Source organism: Tupaia chinensis, unplaced genomic scaffold (genome assembly GCF_000334495.1).
Source record: "Tupaia chinensis unplaced genomic scaffold, TupChi_1.0 Scaffold141490_1, whole genome shotgun sequence".
Lineage (NCBI taxonomy): Eukaryota > Metazoa > Chordata > Mammalia > Scandentia > Tupaiidae > Tupaia > Tupaia belangeri.
Window position 1 is genome coordinate 940,414 of NW_006201352.1, and position 16,897 is coordinate 957,310.

The window sequence follows — 16,897 nt, forward strand, 5'->3', positions numbered from 1 at the left end:
GAGGCCCGCACCCCGGCCCGGCGGGAGCTGGGGGAGGTGGGCGCGGCCGGGCCGCGCGGGCTGGCCCTTCGGGGACAAGCGGGTCCGGGGAATGCGCGTCCGCTCCCGTCGGAGGCCAGGGTGCTGCGGGCCAGGACGAGGGGCGCGTCTAGACCCTCGGGGCAGGGGCGGGACCCGCCCTCCCGGCCGCGGGGTCTCTCTACATCCATGGCACCCTCCCCCACGGTCGGGCTGGGACACTCGCGTCCTCAGGACCCCTCCCTGGAGACGACGCAGGGGCGGCGAGCTCGGCGCTCGGCGACGCCCGGGACAGCGGGTGGGTGTGAGGGGCCCGCCTCCCCGCGTCCCGGCCCAGGTCCCGCTCGCGGTGACAGCTGCCCGGCCCTCCCTCCGCAGGCGGCAGCCTCGGGTCTCCCGGAACGATGGTGAAGTTGGGGAACAATTTCGCGGAGAAGGGCAGCAAGCAGCCGCTGCTGGAGGATGGCTTCGACACCATTCCCCTGATGACGCCCCTCGATGTCAATCAACTGCAGTTCCCGCCCCCGGATAAGGTAAGGGGCTCCGGGCCACTCACCCCTGCGCTGCCGGGCGTGCACCCCCAAATCTCTGGCGGCGGCCGTAACAAAAGAAACGCGCCGCGTGCGCCGGGGACGCGAAGTGGGGGCGGCTCCTGCAGGCGAAGGGAGCCGGGCGGGGACGAGGTTCGCGCGCGGGGCCAGCTCGGTGCTGCTGGGAGCCCGCCCGGGTGCCAGCTTCGTCCTGACAATGGAACTCGGTCCGAAAGGTCTCTTGGGTTTCCCTGGAGCTGCCCGGCTCCTCCCTGGCTCCCTGGTACTCGGGGCTCTGGATCTGGGGTGAGCCCAGGAGCGGGCGTGGCTGGCCCTCGTGCCTTCCTGGGTGGTGCGTTTCCCGGACTTGGCCCCGGAGGTGGGGAGCCCCCTGCTTGGCCGGACGGGCCCTCCCGAGGGAGTCGATGCGCTCCTTGCCTTTGCCCATCCCTGCCGCACTGGCACCCTGCGCCGAGGGTGCGTGCCCGCGCACAGAGCCTCCCTCTTTGTTCTGTGAAATCTCCGAGTGGGTCCGGCTCGCTGGGCACTGGCACCAGGCGGCTGGGAACAGCCCCCTCGTGCCTTCCCTCCAGTGTTCTTGCTGAACTTGAAAGAAGCGCCTCCTCTGAAGAGCACAGTATCCAACTCAGTAGTTCCTATCTGTTAAGGGTAATATTTTCAAGACTTAACACTTAAAAAGGTAAACATGACCTTTAAAAGTCAAGAGGATTGCTTTGTAAAACTCCGATCTAAAATCATCCACACACGTTGGCTCTGACCACCGTGTGCTGCTTCAGACGCCCTGACCCGGTAAGCCCGCTCTGCTCCCCGGAGCACTTTACGACTGCCTCAGTCAGTTCCCTGGTGAGAGGGCTCTGACTCGGACTTGGCGCTCCTTCCCCGTTGGTGATGGCTGACCACGGGCAGGGGTGACGTAGGAGGGGCCTTTCCTTGTGGAGGCTTCCTCTACTCCCACGGTGGACCCTTGCGAGCTGCCTCAGCTCTGGGAAGTGGTTTCCACTTTCCCAGTTCTGTGTCCGTGTAAGGGGTCGGGGGAGCAGGCAGGAAGGTGCTGGCGGCAGGGTCTGCTGGTCGCACTGTGCACCCCAAGTCGCCAGGCCACTCTCGGGCACCGGTGACCCCTGGGCCTCAGCTTCTACCCCCTCTCCCTGCCTGGCTGTAGATGTGTCCAGTTAGCAGAGCCTGGCCTCGGCCCCCACAACCTTCTCCTGCTGCCCAGCTCAAGGGTGGTGACAGCCTGAGCCGGTGCCAGGGGCTCCTTGTCCCAAGGTAGCACCTCCATCAGGTGACCCCTCTGCTGGGCCAGAGCCTCTTCTTTTGCCCTTAGTCTGTTCATTCCAGAACCATCTGGCACAGCTGACTTACTGGGGGAGGAGGCTTTCGGACAGGTCAAATCCCTGCTCCTCTGAGAGGCAGTGAGGGTATTCAAAGAAAGGGCGTGGGTGCTCCAGAGCAGGGAGTTCTAGCAGGAAATGGAGACTTGGGCTAGAAGGTTTCTGTCATCTTTTAGGAGGAAACTGAGTCGGAGAGCTTTCAGGACCCGTCCCCGGTGGCTCAGCTGAGGGTCGTGTCCTCTGGGGTGCGTCGTCTCTGCAGCGCCTCAGCTCCGCCCTCCTCGGAGACAGCCACCTCTCACACAGGGCCTCTCTTAACCCCACAGCAGCAACAGCAGCGAGTTACTCACTGAGGGTCAGAGAGGAGTTGTCACCTGCCTCAAGTGGCATGGCTTCTGAGGCTCCAGTGCAGTTGGGGTACACATGGAATCCACGTGAGGACACGTTCTGAGTCCCGAGGTACAGGAGGTACACCAGGGATTGGCAGAGAGCAAGGGGACAGCAGTGCAGGGACAGTCACACCTGATGGCAGGATGGCTCTGTGTACCCGGCGTTCTGTGTGCTGCATGGATTTAATTTCCTTCAGGTGCCGATAGTGCCGGGAGCTAACTACTGTCATTGCCCCATTTCACAGACGGGGCTCACCCACGGTCCTCTAGCCTGCTTGTCACAGGTGCAGACTGACTTGAGGTTGGTAGTCCCCACCGTCGACCGCGTCGCACACCGGAATGGCGCCCTGGGTCTCCGCATCACAGCATAGTGAGATTCTACAGGGGAGTGAAAGGGCTTCAGTGGCCACGTGCATGCTCAAGGTCACTCCGCTAGTCGAGTACACTTGGGATTTGAGGACGGCAAGGTGACGCCCAAGCACTGCCTCTAGAAGTGGGCTCCTTGGGGTGGGCACAGGCGGCCGACATGCGCAGTGCACCACCTGCCCGCACTGTGGGAAACTTGCGTGTAAGAGAACGGAGCGGGCAGGAGTGTGGTTATGAGCTTTGTGGCCGGGGGATCCCTTTCAGTGACAGCTGGCAGGGGCCACTTTTTCTCCAGCTCTCCCCCTGCAGCTGACTTCCAGGGCCACACCTCGGGCTGAGAGTCCCTCCAGTTTCTTGCCAGGAGCCAGCTCCTGAGTTGCTGGATTCTCTCTTCTATCCTGGGTCCCACCATCATGGGGAGCAGGCGTCTCCCCCAGACTGGACCACACAGTGAAGGGGAAGAAGAGCATGGCAGTGGTAGTGTTCTCCAATCCAGCAGCCACTCCCTGCTGCCTGCTCTGGGGCGTGGGGCTACAGACGGAACCCTTCAACGCTGCTCTAGAACACCGCCTCGTCTGGCGGGGACAAAGACGTAAACAGTTCCTGGCAACAAGGCATGATGACGGCAGTGCCAGTGAGGCCAGCCAGGCTCGGCCATCCCAGGGAGAGGCTGGTTACTGGGGCAGGGCTTCCTGGGTCCACCTGAAGCTGGTGGAGGGACAGAGGAGGTGCAGGGCAGAGGCAGGGCCAGTTCTCCAGATAGAAAACGTTGCCTGCTGTGCAGTAGAGAGCAGAAGGAGAACGCGTGCAGAGAGACCCTTTGGGGTTGTGGCAGGGGCAGGGGAGAGACAAGACAGAGAGACTATGCTGTGGCCTGTCTCCTCACAGGCTGACTGCCTGCGCCTTCAGCATGATCCTGGAGGGGTGGGAACAGTGCACCAGATCCTCCCTCGTTCTGCCCATGGCGGCCCATGAAGATCAGTGAGAAAGCAGGTGCACCTCCCCCTCTCCAGAGCCACGAGTCCACTCCAGAGGTGAAAGGAGCACTGGGCCAGGGGTCACCTGTCACGCTGCATGCCCTTCTGCTACCGATCACCCACGTGACCTGGTCAGCGGGCTTCACTTCTCTGCCCCTCGGTTATGATGTTTTTCTCCTGGGGCTGCTATCAGGATTATTAATGGGTCATTTCTCTGAAAGTCCTGGCACAGAGGATTTCCAGTAAGTGGTGACTGGTCTCATCCTTTTGTGAACTACTTCCTGGCAAAATGGTGACTTTGTACATCAGTGTCCCCAGACCTGGCATCTTTGGGCCGGTGTGTCTGAAAGCATCTGGCTGTACCTGACTGTCTGTCCCTCTGTTTCTCGGATAAGGTGGTTGTGAAAACTAAGACCGAATATGAACCTGATCGCAAGAAAGGGAAAGCGCGTCCTCCCAAGATAGCCGAGTTCACCGTCAGCATCACCGAAGGTGTCACCGAGAGGTTCAAGGTGAGTGGCCCTGGCGGGGGGAAGAATGCCACGTCTGCCCCAGGAGGGTGCTGTGGCACCACAGAGATGACCTGCACAGGGACAGGAGTGGGACATGACATCGCTTCTCTGGTCTGGGCTGATCCCAACTGGACAAACCCGACAGCTTCCAGCCGTCCCCAATAAGTTGTCACCCTTGTGGTTTTAAAAAGTTTCTTTCTTCTTGACCGTGGTTTGAGCCCAGACCCAGCAGCTCGAAACTCATGCCGGGCGCGTGTGCCTGTGTGCTCAAAATCCTGAAAGGAGAAAGGAGGAGAAGGGATTGCAGCGTGGCCGTCCCCCCAGGTGGTCATTTCTCACTTTCTGTCTCTGTCTCTCTACCGATCACCCACGTGACCTGGTCAGCGGGCTTCACTTCTCTGCCCCTCGGTTATGATGTTTTTCTCCTGGGGCTGCTATCAGGATTATTAATGGGTCATTTCTCTGAAAGTCCTGGCACAGAGGATTTCCAGTAAGTGGTGACTGGTCTCATCCTTTTGTGAACTACTTCCTGGCAAAATGGTGACTTTGTACATCAGTGTCCCCAGACCTGGCATCTTTGGGCCGGTGTGTCTGAAAGCATCTGGCTGTACCTGACTGTCTGTCCCTCTGTTTCTCGGATAAGGTGGTTGTGAAAACTAAGACCGAATATGAACCTGATCGCAAGAAAGGGAAAGCGCGTCCTCCCAAGATAGCCGAGTTCACCGTCAGCATCACCGAAGGTGTCACCGAGAGGTTCAAGGTGAGTGGCCCTGGCGGGGGGAAGAATGCCACGTCTGCCCCAGGAGGGTGCTGTGGCACCACAGAGATGACCTGCACAGGGACAGGAGTGGGACATGACATCGCTTCTCTGGTCTGGGCTGATCCCAACTGGACAAACCCGACAGCTTCCAGCCGTCCCCAATAAGTTGTCACCCTTGTGGTTTTAAAAAGTTTCTTTCTTCTTGACCGTGGTTTGAGCCCAGACCCAGCAGCTCGAAACTCATGCCGGGCGCGTGTGCCTGTGTGCTCAAAATCCTGAAAGGAGAAAGGAGGAGAAGGGATTGCAGCGTGGCCGTCCCCCCAGGTGGTCATTTCTCACTTTCTGTCTCTGTCTCTTCAGCACGTGCACACACCCGATAGCACAAATCTCTCTCAAAAAAAAACATTTTGCTCTTCATCTCCCAACCGATCACATATTACTAATTTTTATAACAGGGAAAACCCATCCATACACTTGCTTTTAGACAAAGGTTATGAACACATGAAATCACTTAGCAAATACTAAAATACCTACTTACTGTGCCAGGCGGGAAACAGCAGCAGAAGTTAGTACACAGCCCTTCCTGCGTGCCAGACAGGCTGAGTCCTTTCCTTGGTGAACTCAGCCAAGCCCCCTTCCCCAGGAGGCAGCAATCTTGGTATAACCCGTTTTACAGACGGTGAGGCTGAGGCACAGTGGCAGAGGCATCCCGGCTCCAGAGCCCTGTGTGCCGCCTCCTAAGGAGAAGGAAGGATGGCCGTGACGGGCAGGGTGTCAGCCACGTCTGGGTGGGAGGAGCCTCCCCAACAGTCTGGGTCTGAGGCAGCACTGATCGAGGAACACGTGGGACACTGATCTTCAGGAAATTCACTCTTTGGGAAACCTGAGAGAGAAGGTAAAACGGTGGCCCTTTCCCCTGAAAAGTGGTGAATGGGGAGACATCAGTGGGCCCCAGGCCTTGAAGAGTGGCCCTCGCTGGCTGTCTGGACGCTGCCCACTGGTTGTGAGTGGGGTGCACAGGGCTCGTACACCCCTACCCTCTGCCCTCTCCAGAGTACCTTTCTAGGACAGTCTTGTGAATCGTGGAGGGCAGGCCCGGGGAAGTAGATGGGCGTGGAGTCTCGGAGGGGTGAGGTGGTTTGATGGAGCCAGCAGGAAGCCAGGATGGAATCTGACTTTCAGTCCCTCCTCCTCCCCATCGCCCCACAGTGCTCTCAGGGCCTGCCTGCCTGGTGCTGAGACTCCCCTGGGAGTCCAGAAGCCTTGCCGTCCTCAGCGTCTGGAGGGGGCTGTTGCTGAGTCGGCTCACCTGACCCTGCGGCAGCCCTCTTCCTGCCGACTGCCGAGAGCAGGCACCTTTTACAGATGGGGACGTCGAGGCACAGGAAGGTCTGGGCCGGTGGCCTCTCTGGGGTGCAGGTGTTGTCCGTGCTGAGATGCTCTTTCCGCAGCTCCTGGCGGGGCAGTTCGTAACTGGCCGGTCATGGCCAGGCCCCAGACAGACTATCATGAAGCCAGCACCTCTTTTCTGCCCCGGGGTGGGGGTGGGGGGATTAGCACGTGCCTCATTCGTTGCCTGTCACCTGTCCTGCTCTTTCCCCTGGGATCTGGTGCCTCCCGGTTGAGGCAGGAGTAACCTCAATTTCAAGGTCGTGATGTCTTCCATCTTGAGGCTGGATCCACCTGGGTGTCAGCGCGTGGCTGGGCTTCTCCTGCCCGATGTGACCTTTGCCCCGACAGCCCCAGCATTTTAGGTCCCCACAGGGCAGGGGCAGTGTGGCCCTTGAACAGCTCCTCCCTCACCGTCGCATGCCCCTGGTGTGCCAGGTCCCCAGGTCTCTGACCTGAAGTGCCGGTGACGTACATCGTCCGCCAGGGCTCCTCACAGCTGCGGCTGGGACTGCGGTTGCCCGGCTCCTGTTGCCTTAGACCCTGAGGCTCCCGCCGGACCAGCTCCTGGCGACGGAAGTTCTGCCTCGTCTTTCTGCTTCCCCCTGCTGGGCTGTCTAGAGGGCCGTGTATGCAGTAGGTGCTCAGACTGCTGCACCGGCCTAAGCCTCTTCCCTGTCGCACGTGTAGGCCTGCCGTGCGTCCTGTGCTAGCGTTTGCAGCCTCCTTCATAACCCACAGGCACCCCGTCGGGGCGTCCCTACCGACGAGGCTGTGAGCCCCACATGGTCACAGGGTGGTGGGTACTCCGTGGGACTCTGGTTCCAAAGCCAGCGCTTCCCCACCACGTCTCCTGCCATGGGTACGGCTCTGCAGACCCCACCCCTTCCCGTCTCTGCCAGTGCCAGCTCAGGTCCACCGTGGCCAGGAAGCCTCCTGGGTCCCACTCAGCTGGGATTCTCTGCGCCTGCCTGCTTTCCTGCCCTTCGTAAGGAAGCAGTCACAGCATCTGAGAGTGAGCGAGCGCTCCCATGAGCTGCGCTCTGCCCCAAGCTCATTATCCCCGAATGGTATTAATGCAGTTCTCACCTCCTGTAACTTCACACACACCTCCCGAGGGAGGCACCGGGATGTGATGCTTTTACAGTTGGGGAAACCGAGGCAGAGAGCCCAAGGCCAGGCAGCCAGCCCGCTCTTGGCCATGGCCCCGGAGGTCATGCCCTGAATGCAGTTGTGTGGGAAGCTCTTGGCCCAGGCACCCACGGCGCTGCTGGGTCGTTCTGCTTTTACAAATCCTTTCCTTTTTTCATTCAAAACCCCTCTGCTGCCCTGTGGTCCTCCATCGATTGCCTGGTCACTCTCCTTCCCCCTCAGGCAGTGGAGTGCAGGCCCAAGAACCTGCAGCTCCTGGTGAAGTTGGCCTGCCTTTTTTGTCCTCTCTCCCAGACACGCCATGGTCCCAGCCCCACCCTTCCCCCCGCTGCCCATCTCTGTGGAGCTGGGCTGGCCCGTGCCTGTGACCAGGTGTACCTGCAGGGTCTAGGGAGGTGGCCCTTCAAAGGAAAGGCCCCTCAAAGTTGGTGACTCGGGAGGAAGCAGGCCACAGCCACCTCCAGAGATGAGGACATCGGCCCAGAGTAAAGGCACAGGGCCTCAGCACTCACGGCCGCCTCTTCTGGCATTCAGTGCTTGCTCAGTAACAGCTTGGTCAGTAAGCAGGTGGCTGATGGCGCTGTGGCCTCCCGCAGGTGGGGCCTGCCGCGGTCTGCCCGTGGGTCCCTCGCATGGAGTAAGGGCAGTGGTGGCTCGCAGGTGGAGTCCTCCCTCTGGGCCCTGTGCTGGGGTGATACTCACAATTCTCCCCTGCCCAAGGCCACAGTCAGTGCCCGGCAGAGGCAGGTGGGAGCCAGGGCTGCAGTGGGGCCGGCCGGCCTGGCCAGGATGCCCAGAGCCCTGACTTGCAGCTGAGCAACCTGCTTTCTGAGGGCACCTCCTACCTTCGGGATTGCCCGAGGCCCTTCTGTGCCAGCAGGGAGATCTCCCCGGCTCCCCGCTCCACAGTGTGTGGGGGCTGTGAGCTGCAGCCTCCAGAACGGTTTCCCCAAGTGTGTCTGGGCCACTTGTGTGGGAGAACCTGACGTTCAGTTTTAACACAAGCATCCTGGACCCTGGAAACACGCATTCTAACAGGTCTCCTGCAGAGTCTAACATACACCGTGTCTTTGAACCTGGCTGGGGGTGCTTCTAGCACGAGGCAGGGAAGGATCAGGAGGGCTGGTGCCTTTTGGAAATGCTGACAGTGCCTGCCCTTCTGGAATGTTCTCCCAGCCTTTTGTTGCGGGTTATATTTTTGGTCTGGCTGATTACCTGCACACAGCCAGGCGTGCTGCTACTGTGTGACGTTCGAGCCTGGATGGGGGATGGGCGCAGTGGAAGGTCCGATCCTCCTGGCCCACGCGTGCTCCTCCCACAGGTCCAGTCCCAGTCTTGGCCGGGACTGGACCTCCTGCCATGGTGTTGCTGACCGGACGGCGTCTGCGTGGCCGCTTGGCCCAACCGTCGTCTTCGTTCTTTTCATCTCTTTTGTGTGCATCGCAGGAGCGAATTCCTGCCACTCCGATGTTGAAGCAACAAGTAAATAGCGTGTCCCCCTTTTGTCTCTAACTCGTGCAGCTCGGGAGCGCCTCATCTTTATGTATCTTTGGATGGCACCCTTGAAACGAAATGTCTTTTTGGATGTTACTTTATGATTCTCACTCGGGATTAATCTCTTGGCTACGAGGTTGCTAGGGTGGTTGCTAGGTAACTGCCGAGTGGGGAAGGGTTTTGTGAGGCTCCGCCACACAGGGATGGCAGGATGAGTCACCGGCGGCCAGAAGTCTAGGCTTGGGAGCAGGTTAGCATCAGCCTGGAGAGCAGCCACTCCATTAACTGGAGGTGTGTTTCTGCTGAGGGCACACACGGCCCAGAGGGTTCTCAAATGAACTAACCCCAAACAGTTCTGAATTGCACTTCCCCCCTCACCCATGCAGAGCAGCAGGCGTGTCGGGGTGCTGTGGGGGGCTGCAGCTGAACTCTCTCCCTCCCCTCAGGAGATGGAAGGTCTATAATTAGGCAGATGAGAGAAGGTTCCGTCGGGCACGCTCCCTGCATTTTAGTTTTTGTCGCTCCCTTATGAAGAGCTGCTGACACTTTCAACATCTACACACCCTCTCTTTGCCTGTGACGTAAGGATTTGGGTGATCAGACACTGTTCACCATGTGGCCTTCAGGCCTTCGGCGATTCCAGGGTCATCCTTGCGCTCGACCGTCTCTCATGTCAGCGCAGAGCTGGGAGGGCGTCTTAGAAGGAGAGAGCAACTCGGTGATTGTTCCTCGTGGTTGGCCATCAATGCTCTAGTGGGGGTGCCCCTTGCCTGCTGTCACAAACGATTCTGTAGGTGGTTTGTATCTCTTTCCTGCGTCCTTAACGACCTTGAGCTTCCTGTGCGCCCGTCTGTCTGTTTCCACTCTCCAGTAATCCCCCGGTGTGTTCCAAGATGCATTTGTTAAATATTTATGAACAGTGATGCTGTTTCCTTGGCATTCAGGAGTTTGTGTCTGGTGGGGGGGCATGTCTTTATGCGGTGGTGGGACCCGAGATCCTGGAAATGTGCTTGGACACCCCTGGGAACCTCGGCTGTGCTGGGTGTCCTGCGGGATCCAGCCTCCTGCCCTGCAGCTGCACAGCCCTCAGTTCCCAGGCCGACGGGCCAGTAGGGGCTCCGTCCAGAATCAGAGAATACGTGGGCTGAGTCATCTCGTGGTGTATGTGTCTGTGTGTTCACTTTTGTGTGGGTTACCTAAAATATTTAGTGCTGTAAATGCTTGAAGATGTCAGGATTCATCTTTTCCTCAGTTTTTTTTTTTTTCTTTTTACTGCATTACTCAGCAGAAATGCTCATTTCCTTTCCCTCCCCCGAGGATGGGAAGAGAGAGCTGAGGACGAACACCCCGGCACCATCGACCCAGCGCCTCTCGGGTTCAGAGCTTCTTGAGATTGCTTCTTTGGCTGTTAATAGCGGACCCTGAAGGTTGCCTTGCTGCCCTGGTTTTGTAGGTGGGGAATTAAGGCCAGAGAGGTTAAGGAATAGGCTCACGGTCACCTAGCTACCAAGGAGTGGGCAAACGATTTAGACCCACATCTATGTGACACGCCCAAGCCACCACACTCTGTCCTCGGTACCAGTGGGGTCCATGGGGATACTCTTCCTTGCTGCAGATGTCTGGACCCCAGCAGGACCCAGACCAGAGAGCAGATGTGAGCACAGCGAATTCAAATGCCGTTCGTTTCTCATCTATCCGAAGGAGTTTCTGCTAATTCCACCTCATGGCGAGTGTTCAGAGGACTGAGGCCTGAGCGAGTGCCCTGAGTTGAGTCATCATATAGTTCATGGCCCAAACTAAGACATCTTTTTATTTATTCTATTCTATTTTTTTTCAATAGAGGACATTCGCTCACTGGAGAGAGAGGGAAAGTGAGAAATCATCCCCTGCAGTGCCGACCATGCAGCAGTCCCTGCTCCTCCATTGTCCTCTTGGGATTTGGGGTATGCACGCACACACACCAGTGTGGTTTTTCAGCTGCTGAGTCCGGGGTTCAGCTGCTCGACTGGCTGTGTGGGATCAGGCCACCTTAACCCCCACATTACTGGCTGGACCCCAAACCAAGACACTTTTGTGAGTGACAATGGACAAAGCAGTTGGAATGCTGGGCAGAAACCATCAACCAAGACTGTCCCAAGCATCTGGGACACATGGTCCCTCCTTACAAACTATTATAGGCCTGGGGACCAGCAGTTAGCATAATGGCTATGTTGCTGAACTCCCATGTAGTTGACCGTGGTTCGAGTCCTGGACCCGGTGACTTGAACTCACACCGGGCACGTGTGCGTATGTGCCCAGGATCCTGAGAGGGGAATGGAGGAGAAGGGATTGTGGCATGGCCATCCCCCCTGGGGCGTGATTTCTCGCTTTCTGTCTCTCTCTCTGTCTTTCTGGCGAGCACAAGAGCCCTATAGCAAAAACCTCTCCAAAGAAAAAAACTGTTTCTGGCTGTTCTTCGTAGAAAACACCCCTCAAATCCCTCTTGCTTCGTACTGGTCTGAATGTGCTCTCATCTCTTGTCAGGATTTCTCAACAGTTGTTGATACCCTATGCCTTCTGCCTCCCTCCTCTGGCCCATGTGTTAAAATAGTGTTAGAATACACATAGCATTTGCCATTTAGGGGCCAGTAGGCGGTGTGGTGGTTAAGGCACAGGACTCTCACATGGCCAACCGTGGTTTGAGTCCTAGACTTGGCAGCTTGAAAATTAAGCCAGGCACATGTGTGTGCATGCCCAAAACCCCAAGAGGAAGTGGAGAAGAAGGGATTGCGACATGACCACCCTCCCCTCGCCCCAAGGGGTGATTCTCACTTTCCTTCTCTCTGCCTCTCTCCAGCAAGTGCTTGTGCCCTATGGCAAAAACCTTTAAAAAAAAAAAAAAAAAAAAAAAAAAAACCAGCCACATTTACCCTTTAAAAGTCTTTCATTCCAACCATCATCACTACCTAGTTCCTGAACATTTTTTTTTTATTACCCCCAATAAAGACCCCATACGCACTACACAGTCACTCCCATTTGCCCTCCCCTCAGGTCCTGGCCTTCACCCACCTGTTTTCTATCGCTGTTGATGCACCTACCCTGGACATGCGACATAAACAGAGCCATACAATATGTGACGTGTTGTTCTGGCTTCTTGCAATTAGTGTGACGTTTTCATCTATGCTGTAGCCTGTATCAGTACTTCATTGCTTTCATGGCTGAGTAATATTCCACAGTGTGGAGAGACCACATTTTATTTATCCATTCATCCACTGATGGACATTGGAGTTGTTCTCATTTTTCGGTTATTGTTAACATTCATGTTCAAGCGTTTGTTTGAACATCTGTTTTTGATTCTTTTCGGTATATACCAAGGAGTAGAGTTGCTAATTCATGTGGTAATTTAATTTTTAACGCATTGTAGAGCTGTCAGGCTTTTTTCCACAACAGAGACACCATTTTACATCCCCATAAACACTGCACAAGGGTTCCAGTTTCTCTGCATTCTCACCAACCCTTGTTATTATTTATGTATTTATTTGTAGCCATCCTAGTGGGTATTGATATTCCACCATGGTTTTGGTTTGTCTCTCCCTAATGGTTAATGATGTTAAGTATCTTTCCGTGGGCCTGTGGCCATTTATATATCTCCTTCATGGAGATATCTCTTCAAGTCCTTTCCCTTCTTAAAACGGGGTCATTTGTCTTAGTGTTGTTGAATTGTAACTATACATTTCGGATATTAGATTCTTATATATGACTTGCAAATATTTTCTACCATTCTGTGAGTTCTTTTTCTGCTTCCTTGCTAGTTTCTTTGATGCACAAAATTTAAAAATTTTGCTGATGTACAGTTTATTTTTTTTTCTTTTGTTATTTGTGCTTTTGGTATCATATCTAAGACACCATTGCCAAATCCAAGGTCGTGAAGATTTACCGCTATGTTTTCTTCTAAGAATTTTATTGCTTAGCTTTTATACTTAGGTCTTTGATCCATTTTGAATGAATTTTTGTATATCGTGTCAGTTAATGGTCCAACTTTATTCTCATGCATGTGAATATCCAGTTGTTTTAACACCATTTGTCTTAGTGACTGTTTTTGCCCCGGAGAATGGTTTGGGCACCCTTATTGAAAATCATTGATTATACACACATTGTTTTCTTTCTGGACTCTCAATTCTATCCCATTGATTTATGTGTCTATTTGTATGTCAGTGCCATGCTTACTACAGTGTTGTCGTAGTTTTGAAATTGGGAAGGATGAGTCGTCCAAATTTGTTATGTTCCAAGACTGTTTTAGTCCTTTGGGGGTCCCTTGCAATGTCTACTTCTGGAAGAAAAAAGGCCATTGGGACTATGACAGAGATCGTATTGAATCTGTAGATCAGTTGGATAGTTTTTCTCATCTTAATAATTCCAGATTCCTCCAGTGCATCATAAACTGAGTCTTCCCACTTGTTTAAATTCTCTTTCATTTCTTTCAGCAATATTTTCGAGTTTTCAGTGTACCAGTTCTTTCGCTTTTTAATGGAGGCAATAAACCACAGATGTATTAGTAGAACCTGTGATTTTTGCCACCAATGCAAATTGCAGGTGTTTTCATATCACGCTGCAGTTGTTGCCAAGGTCTTGGGATAGCGATCACAGTTATTGTTCCTTTGAAATCAGAGTATCTGTAAGAGCTTGTAGTTTATTTTGCTAATAAAGAAGTACACAGGCCCAGCCATGCTGGCGCAGGTGATGAAGTGCAGCTGTGCAAGGCTGCGGCCACATGGGAGGTCTAGGTTCGGATCCTGGTCACCATGAACACACCAGGAATGGTGGTGCACACCTGTGGTCCTGGTGTGCGAGGAGCCTGGGGCAGAGGACCACGACAGTGAGACACTGTCATACATGACCTCTCTGCCTCTCTCCGCACTTCCTCCTCCGTGCACGCTCTGTCTTATAAAGTAAAATAAGCACATATATCACACATCTATATTTTACAATATTTTGATAACTGTATTTCAATATAATTGATTTTCTGTGCAAGTCTTTATATAGTGTTTTTGTATTAGAAATACCATTCTTAGGAGATCTGTGGCTCCCTACCCAGCCACCAAAGAGCTCAGTGTCGCAGACATGGTGGCAGCCTGCACTAGACTTTCTGCTCCACAGCAGCGAGGTGTGGCCACCGGAGGCCTCTGTCAGGCACACGTTGGAGGCCACATGGCAGTGCAGACACATGCTACGCAGTAGCTGTAACTCCATCCCATTGTCTTCGCTTTCGAGCTGCTTTGACAACTACACAAAAGTGCTGTGAATTCAGGGACGACGCAGGCTCTGCTCTAACCCACACGTGTGTGCACACACGTGTTAGACCCGTGGCCGCCTGTCCTGCGTGGTGCTGTGAGAAGAGCCAGTTTGGCACAAAGGAGCAGATGCTCCTGAGGTCCTGCAGTGCCTAGGACCTGCCTGGGTTCCAGCTTTTAGGTGTGGCAGGCAGGCACCTGTTTCACCCAGCTCGTGTCTGTCCCCTGTCAGGACAGATGATCCTCTGGCCAGACACCACCATGTTCTTTGGTGCCTCAGGCCTTTGGCACAAACCATTTCTTTCTATTAGATTCTCTCTTCTCTAAGTTTGGCAGAGATCCAGACACCACCTCCTGGAAGCCTTCCCCAGCAAAATTTGACACCGGGACAGAGCTGTGGGCTGGTACGCCCTTGCGTCTGCTCAGCTGACCTCTGAGGGGCTCTACCCCACGGTGGCCACTGTCACCTGAGAATGTCCACTGGTCACTCAGGGTTCTGTAAGATGGAGAATGTTAGGGCCTCCCACCATTCAAAAAGAGGAGAGAGAGGATAAATGACCATGACCTTGGCCTAAAAATGGATTTTTGTCCAGGCTGGATTCATTGTCATTACTTTTCTTCTTCTGACTCTGAAACAAAGTTAAAATTGGAACATTTCCATGGGTCCCTGCATGTGAGCCCAGGCATTGTGCCTCCGGTGCTTACCGGAAACATGGACAGTGAAGAAAGGCCCTGCTTTTAGGAAAGACCCTTCTACTGTAGGGACTCTGGCCTTTGTCTTTTCAAGCCTGAAGTCCCATCCCAGAAGGGCAAGCATGGGAGTCAGGCACTGCTTATCTGCTAGGGGCCCTGCAGTTTCCGGGCACAGAGGGGTCCCACAGTTTCTCTTGTGTGATCATTTGCTTAAAAGCAGGACAGACGGGCCTCCTGCAGGCTAAGTGTTCTGTGCAGACACTCTGCTGGTCGCCTCCAGGTGCCCACGCTCGCTCGGTAGGTGCTCACCGGGAGACGGATTATCTGCCAATCGGAGGCATCCCTTCACCCTCAGGGAGCCTTCAGGAGGCCTCTCTGTGCCAGACGGAGTTTGGTCTTGTCTGTGGGGAGAGGCACTTGGAGCGGTATGGGCTTCTGTAACCGTCCCCACCAGCCTGGGACTTACGGCAGCACCGGGGGGTCTGGAAGTCGCGAGTCCTGCGTCAGTTTCACTGGGCCCAAATGGAGTTGTCTGTGGGGCCCTCCAGGGGAGAATCCATTTTCTTGTCTTTTTTGTCTTAGAGAACTGCGTTGTTTGGCTTGTGGTCCCTTCCCTACTTCCAGACCCTGCCGTGGAGCCTCTTCCCGTCTCTGCCCCATCCTCCCATCGCCGCCTCTGTCTTAGGGCCTCTCTATCTCCCTCTTATGAGGGCACCTGTGATTGTATCTAGGGCCCACCTGGACACCACGGGATGGATAAGGACCTCAAGATCCTCGACGGAAGCACACCTGCAAAGCCCCTTGCCATCAGGTTCCAGGGATTTGGACTTGGGTACCTGCGGGCCATTATCTAGCCAACCACAGGCAGCTTGCTTTAGGCCAGCTGTAACGTCTGATCCTCACGTCCCCATTTGTAAAACGTAGCCAGTAATCCTGCCTTGTGGGTGCTGCCACAGGAGGGCACAGATTTTAAACTGTTGAGTGCAGTGCATGGAGACCTGGATCCTACCTGGCAAACCACAGTTTGAATCCCAGCCCTGGAGGCTTGAATATCACACCCGTGTGTGTGTGTGTGTGTGTGTGTGTGTGTGTATCTGTCCCAAATCCTGACGTGATAGGGAAATAGAGGAGAAAACACTGTGGCATGACCACGCCCCTTGGGGGTTGCATGCGCTCTGTCTCTTTTGCACACATACTTTCAGGCAATTAAAGAAAATAAGTAAATGGCCTACCGCAGTGCAGAGCGAGCAGACGTCTCTGGAGCGCCCACGGAGGGTCGTATTCTGCAGTCAGTGTGCAGTCTGGGCCACTAGCTCCATGGCGCACCGGACGCAGGACTTCTGTCCCCAAGGTTCCAGCTTGGGTGGTACAAGGGAAGCGACTGGCAAGTTTTAAACTGGGTCCCACTTGATGTTCTGCTGTCACTGGGTGACATCTGGAAGCTCCCATGAGTCTGGTACGCAGCCTTTCCCATGACTGGGCTGCACAGTGTTAGGGAGCTGCGGAACTGGATGGTCTCAGAGTGCCGTGTGCGCAGGAAGGAGGCCCGAGTTGCAGAATAAGCGCTGGCTGCACCCTGCTGCCAGCTGGCACGAGGTCTCTGGTACACCCCACCATGAACACAGGTGCCGGGTCGGCATCGCCCTTAAGTTGGGAGGGGACCCAGGGTCCAGGGGGGTCAATGCCCACTCCAGGGTCAACGTGAGGCCACGCAGACCTGCAGCCGGGGATATCTTACTCCCAGTCCTGGGTAATGGATGGTAGTTTCTCCTTTGACCAAAGTATCCTTTTTGTTTAAAAAATTTATTATTATTATTATTATTGGAGAGATTTTCGCTATAGGGCACGTGCCCTCGCCAGACAGAGAGAGACATAGAGACAGAAAGCGAGAAATCACCCCCCAGGGGGGATGGTCACGCCACAATCCCTTCTCCTCCATTCTCTTCTCGGGATCTTGGGCACGCATGCACATGCGCCCGGTGTGAGTTTTAA

At 55.0% G+C, this 16,897-nt stretch overlaps 1 protein-coding gene across 1 annotated transcript in view; it reads left to right on the top strand.

Moving 5' to 3' along the window:
* Positions 1 to 12: 12 nt before the first annotated feature.
* The window catches only part of NSG1 (neuronal vesicle trafficking associated 1), a 34,279-nt gene continuing 17,394 nt past the window's right edge, over positions 13 to 16,897 (top strand). Inside the window, exons 1-3 of the mRNA XM_006163191.1 lie at positions 13 to 36; positions 397 to 551; positions 4,031 to 4,147. Of these exons, the coding sequence (XP_006163253.1) occupies positions 423 to 551; positions 4,031 to 4,147 (246 nt within the window). The 5' untranslated portion in view covers positions 13 to 36; positions 397 to 422. The remainder of the gene's footprint in view (positions 37 to 396; positions 552 to 4,030; positions 4,148 to 16,897) is intronic.